The sequence below is a fragment of the Vicia villosa genome, linkage group LG7 (assembly GCF_029867415.1).
Source record: "Vicia villosa cultivar HV-30 ecotype Madison, WI linkage group LG7, Vvil1.0, whole genome shotgun sequence".
Lineage (NCBI taxonomy): Eukaryota > Viridiplantae > Streptophyta > Magnoliopsida > Fabales > Fabaceae > Vicia > Vicia villosa.
In genome coordinates this window covers 87,456,573-87,462,797 of record NC_081186.1, presented here as the reverse complement: position 1 = coordinate 87,462,797, position 6,225 = coordinate 87,456,573, and the positions used below count along the sequence as shown (strand labels likewise).

The following is a 6,225-nucleotide window of genomic DNA, read 5'->3' as shown; positions in this document are numbered from 1 at the left end:
AGTGAGGAAGAAGAACAGTTCTTGTAAGATGAAAGAAAGAACAAACTAGAGATAATTTTGTCAAGGGAGAAAAAGAAAAACGTGAAATGAGAAATTGCAATAAGTCTCACCACTGAAAGAGCAAAATTGATGAGGATGAAATCCAAAGAACCCTTGGTGAATTGACATATGGTGATAAAAGATTAGAGAATCAGAGTAATCTTGGTGAATGATACCATGCTAAAATATGACTTTGACATACTATAATATTTTTCATCATGAACTATTTAACTATCCATTGTAACTAAGATTAAACATTATATGTTAACACCCTCAAACCATCGCATCTGGTAACCAGTACTGTTAAGAAGACGAATATGAGATCAGCAATTGTAACTTGCACAAGAAGTCATTAACAATGTTAAAAAAGACATATTTCCTTTTTTAAATCTTATATATAAACTATACTTTAGTGTTACAACTTCACTAAACATAATTACAGAATGTCTTTTTGAGATCCAGGACTTTTTGACTACTTTGGGAAATAAAATTTTAACACAAGATCAGAACTTCCTAACCTGAATATTATGTTCTAAGTACAAACCTTTTGTTGTATGCTTCTAAAAGTTTTTAACAAACATCATCCAATTTGGCACACAAAGCCTTCATCTCACTGACAATAGACTTGTGAGAGATGGATTTTCATAGAAAGTGTCATCATCATCAGTATGCGATGAGAGTGTCATAAGAGCAACAACTAAAGATCTCATACTTGGGCGTAGCAGTGGATTGTCTCTTGTACATGCTCTCCCAAGTTGAGCCATCTGCAATTCAAACATTCACTACACCTTAAGAAAATCTAGTACCAAAATTTTTTAGCTTAGTAACTCTCACTCATTTTGAAAACAACTTTTGCACATATAGATTCAATTATATTTCACTAGGTTATCACGTCATAACATTCAAATTTTCTTCTAAGAGAAATGATTCCAACCTTTAAAACCGAATCAATTGGATAGTTTTCTTTAAGCCTAGGATCCACCAGTTTGCGAAGAGCTTCTAAAGGATCAATTTGATTAAGAGCTTCTTCAAACTGCAATTCAAAACAAGTCAAGGGTATCTTCATAGCAACTAGCGTACTAACATTTGACGATGGAAAAAATTTAATCGAGTATATAGTGGGATAAAAGGGTATCTTGATTATAGACATACCAAGGCTACAAGACCCTTTGATTCAACAGCAGATTCACCTGTCTTAAGAACAGCATTCTTTGCTGAAATTAGCTCATAAAGAACAACTCCAAAAGCATATACATCTATTTTTGGAGAAACATCACCATATTGAGCATATCTTCAAAAAGAATTCAACAAATAATATCATTACCTCACTACATAATATAATAGTGACATATGATAAGATGTGATTGAATGACTATGTGAATTTTTGTTGTACTGTCGGTACATAAACATTATGCTCAAAATTTAATGCAAAGTAAAACAAATCATACTCTGGTGGCATGTATCCAAAAGTTCCAACAAGACGAGTGTGAAGTGTGGAGTTTCCAACTTCAATAAGTTTTGTCAAGCCAAAATCTGCAACCTGAGTTTAAAACCATTCATAGTTTAATAAATCTCAACGAATAACGGAAAATTTGGAAAGAAGATCGATTAGATTGGTTATAATGAAACCTTTCCGTGCAAGTTTTTGTCTATTAATATATTCGCTGATTTTACATCACGATGGATATACACTGGTACAGTGTGTTCATGAATGTATTCAAGGCCTCTTGCGGAATCTAGAGCAATTTGCACCCTACTAGACCATGGTAATGGCGCTTTATCTGGAATCATATAATCATAATTAATAAATGTTTGACAATATTGTAAGATCACAAAAAGGCACTTTTTGTTGCTGATCTTACCTATACCGTGCAAATATTGACCCAAGTTTCCATTGTCAATATGTTCATATACAAGGAAAAGTGATCCCTCGACACAATATCCAATCAACCTCACCTATGTTCATAAAAATGCTGGTAAGTTTAGAACCAGATTTATAACATAATTCTAACTTTTTATGCAAAATGCAACATAAACATTTCAAAAATGGAAAAACAATTAAACAAAAAGTATGCATACATGTAATTAGTATATTCAAAATCAAGAAGTAAAATCAAATAATGTTATGCAGTGAGTTTTAAATATTCGTTAACTTTATAGGACAGATAATGATCAACAAATTACATATTAAGTGTTTTACATGTATTTTGCAATGTTGAAATGATTTTGCTTGATAGTTATAGAACTGCTCTGTTTTCAAAATCACATTGGTTATATATTAGCTTTGTTGTTAAATGATGATTTTTGAAGCCATGCATATAAAACAATTGGCTATCCTTCCCAAGTAGGAGTAAATCATATATGGCTTAAGATGTTGAAGGATATTATACCAAATTCAAGTGATGAACATGTGTTAAGACTTGCAACTCGCAAAGAAATTCTGTAGACGCTTGTACATCCATCTTCTTAATTGCTGTTTTCTGCATAGAAGAAATTGTATGAGAGGTGAGAAAAGTGGTTTTTCTATATGAATAGAGAAACTGAGACTTTCCAATTCACCCTTATAGTGTCTTTAATTCAAAAAAGAAAAGCAAGTCCTCTCTTCCCCTCATCTTTAAAGCCCAACTCGCAAACAAAGCCTAAAGATATATATGCAGTTGCATACCTCGCCTCTGAGTACTGCATAATAGACAGCTCCAAATCCACCTTGACCAATTTTATTATCCAAGCTGAAGTTATTTGTAGCTTTTGCTAGTTCTTGATATGAAAACTCAGTTGACTTTGCCACCATAATTCCTGTAAGGCCAGCAGTACTACCAGTGCCATGCCCACTAGATCCTGAAGTTTCATATTCTCCACTGCCTGAGGCTTAACCATGAACAGAAACAAAAATCAGCAAGCATAGTCTATTTCTATAATCAAAGCGGAAATATGAATAAACTGTTTTCATATAAGTAGTAAGTTGTTTCCATAAGTTATCACCAAAAGCTTATTGAAATAAATGAACAAATTCCAAATATGTCACAGACTATTTTTTCGTAAGATTTCTCAAATACTATACAAGTGCTTATACCATAAGATAAGTTCAAATAAATAGTTTAATAAGAACTTCAATTAGAATATGAATACAAAAATATACCATTACCATCTTGAGCTGAAAGTGCCGTAGAAATTTGTGGAAGTTTAGCTTTCTCTTCTTCCTTCTTTTGGAAGTATTTGACATATATACAGATTACAAATAACAGAAGCGCAAATATTCCTGCTATAGATATACCAGCTGCAACACCCTTACCCAGACCTGCTTATATAGAACCAAATTTAATCTCAAAACAAGCAATGACCGAACTTTATTGCATTCTCTTTTTTTTCGGAACAAGCATCAAGCTAAAATTAGTCATCATAATACAAAGTCAGAGGCCAAACCTGTTCTGCAAGAGGAAAAAAATGAAAGTTAGAAGGATAGAAACAAATATGAAACAGTATTTACTTCATCTATCGACCATTCAACATAATAAGTGAGACAATCAACGTTACCTACCTAGGATACAAAGGAACATATTCTCCATTTTTATCTGCAAAGTAATAAATAAATAAATAAAACTTTAATAAAAGTCATTATAGATACTTAGAAGAATAATAAAACCAAAATACATACCTCTTCCTGGAAAGAACACTATCCCACTGCCTTTGCTGAAATTGACACCCAAATTGTAACTTTGTATCACCCCTTCATCAAGTTTATAATGGCTTGCAATCTTCTCAAGAGTATCCCTAGGCCTAAGCGGATAGGTAATAAACAAGCCATAGTCTTTTGAAATCTGACTGTTCCCACAAGAACAATTAACAGTGACATTAACCTTAGCCTTAGCAGGTATATGATTTGGATCATAACTATTGTACTTTTTCAAAACCTCAACAGTTGTTAAGCTTGCATAATAGGTATTTGCAAGTAAATCATAAGTATCTCCTTCATTTGCTGTGTATTCAAACACATGCCCAAGAAATTCACCTCCAATACATTCACATGGGAATGGAATGTTGATTTTAGAATAGGAAAAAAGATTATCATTACTGAATACTATGTCTCTATTGTATCTGATTATAACCTCCGAAGAATCGGTAACAATCTTCGATTGCATAAAGGTTGTTATATTTGAGAGTTCAACTAAAGGCATTACATAGTAGGAAGCTAAAGCTACATCACACCCTTTTACACACTTAGATTCCACTTTGAAAAAAATACAATCCAGAAACATAAAGAACAATAGTAACCCATTTTTGAGTTTCATTGAATCAATAGGGGAAAGAGAGAAAATCATAAAATGGCTGCATAAGGAAAGCAAGAAGCAGAAAAAGAAATTAACTCAAATCAGCAACAAAGAATTAACATGTAGTACTAAATTTATTTCTTGAAAATAATGTCACACTTCCTAGCTTTTCTATTCAATAGACACTGTTGATATTTTTTATATGGAAAATGACTCTAATTCAACTCTCAATTTTTTATACACACGTTTTTGCTCTTATGTGTGATCAAAACAGACATGCATGATTGGATACGTTTGACTGTTTGAAAAAGAATGTGGAGGGAACATAGTAACTGTTAGCTACAATAAGAGTTGACATGTCATTAACTCATTCATGTACTCAAAATGTCAAATGTCAATGAATGAATGTTCCTACAACAAAAATACCTAGTAGTATATTAAAAAAAAATATGTAAAGACTAAAGAGTCTTCTAAGGATACTTTGTATCCAAGTTTTTACTTTCAGTCTAAGTAAAAGTTGTTTGCTTTTAGCATGTCAAATATAGAAAGAAAAAAAATTGTTTTAAATACTTGTTTTGTTATAGAGCATGTTATTTTTTCTATGTTTAACATTAAAATATATTTTTGTCTCTTAAATCAGCTCAGTTGTTAACTGTGCAAAAATATTCCAGAAACCATAAAAAAATGCAGGTTACTTTCAACCACGACATTCCTATTTGACAAATAAAAATGCATTTTCGGCCCTCAATTTTTATAATCCTGCAATTTTAGCTACCCAATTTTTAAAATATTAATTTTGGGCTATTAACTTTATTTCCATTTTCAAAATATTAATTTTGGATTTTCCTGATTAAAAATTTAAAATTTTCTTGCAGCCGTCCAAGTAAAGTATCCCTACCAACTAGGCATTTCATCGAACACATTCAAGGCCAATTCAACATCCCCATTTCTAGCAACAGATTAATTAAAGAATCTCAACACACTAAATCTTTAACAACCATGAAATTAAACACACGTGTAGCTAAAATCATATAGCCCAATTTATAATACATATTAACAAACTGTGAACTTGTTTACCTTCATAAAAAAAGCGTTTTAACGCATAATAAAACCTTGATGGTAGAAGGATGAGTGAAACCATGTGGAAGAAGGTAATGAATGAATCATTTGAAGAAAGAGACTAATGGTAATGGGAGATTGTGTAGAGGAATGAACGAATATGGTTGATGTGATTGTGTGTGGAGTGAGTAGTAAAGATAGATAGAAGACATGTAGAGTGACGAGAGTTTTGAAAATTTCGAAATTTTGAGATAGAGATCGTGGAGTTGGTGAGAATCATTTTGGTGGGTTTTGATGGGAATGCTAAAATCATGTGGGTTGCTGTTGAGATTTTTGCCAACGACACTTCAAAACATTGGAAACAAGATTTTTTTTTTGTAAGCCATTGGAAGCAAGATGACATGATAATGTTCAACGAGGATGAGAATTTTTTTATTTATTTTAAGTTTAATTAAAATCCAAGCTCAAAAGTGTATTAAAAATGGTCCACCTATATTTGGATTGTCGATGAATAACGCATAGGTGAGTTTGATGTTAAAAATTAGGGAAATGCTAACTAGTGTTTTTAGAGCACTTTTTAAGTGATTAAAGTAGTAAGTTTTTTCAAAAATGCGTGCATTTAATGTATTGGAAATTAAAATCATAACTTTCATAAATAATATTTTCTTTATTTAGTATGTTTAAAGAGTGCTCTAAAGGCACTCGTTAGCAAGACACTAAAAATTATTATAAGAGAAAAAATGTGCAATTCGATTTTGTTCGGTGTCTTTTAAAATTGAAACATAATTAAATCGAATAAAGTTTATGCGGTTTGAGTTGGTTCAGTTGGATCGATTTTTATAAAAAAAATTATTGAACC

General features: G+C 31.7%; 1 protein-coding gene across 4 annotated transcripts; it reads right to left on the bottom strand.

Annotated features, from left to right (window-relative positions):
* Positions 1-396: 396 nt before the first annotated feature.
* Positions 397-5,770, bottom strand: LOC131621115 (lysM domain receptor-like kinase 3). Of its 4 annotated transcripts, XM_058892336.1 has the most exons (12): positions 3,695-5,770; positions 3,578-3,611; positions 3,463-3,467; positions 3,185-3,337; positions 2,705-2,901; positions 2,430-2,519; positions 1,902-1,995; positions 1,669-1,820; positions 1,488-1,579; positions 1,192-1,330; positions 974-1,072; positions 397-803 (listed from the first exon to the last, which is right to left on the bottom strand). In XM_058892336.1, the coding sequence occupies exons 1-12, from the start codon at positions 4,356-4,358 to the stop codon at positions 645-647; spliced, it is 1,878 nt and encodes a 625-aa protein (XP_058748319.1). In that variant the 5' UTR covers positions 4,359-5,770; the 3' UTR covers positions 397-644. The 4 variants fall into 4 exon arrangements, with proteins under 4 accessions (XP_058748319.1, XP_058748316.1, XP_058748318.1 ...); XM_058892333.1 differs by lacking the exon at positions 3,463-3,467 and having other exon boundaries at positions 398-803; positions 2,705-2,907; positions 3,179-3,337; positions 3,695-3,833; XM_058892335.1 differs by lacking the exon at positions 3,463-3,467 and having other exon boundaries at positions 398-803; positions 3,695-3,833.
* Positions 5,771-6,225: the final 455 nt, after the last annotated feature.

Coding starts and splice junctions, on each gene's coding strand:
- LOC131621115 (XM_058892336.1), bottom strand. CDS start 4,358: ATGATTTTCTCTCTTTCCCCTATTGATTCAATGAAACTCAAAAATGGG. Junction 1,996..2,429: donor ATGTTCATCACTTGAATTTG/GTATAATATCCT, acceptor TTATGAACATAG/GTGAGGTTGATTGGATATTG. Junction 1,580..1,668: donor ACAAAAACTTGCACGGAAAG/GTTTCATTATAA, acceptor TTTTAAACTCAG/GTTGCAGATTTTGGCTTGAC.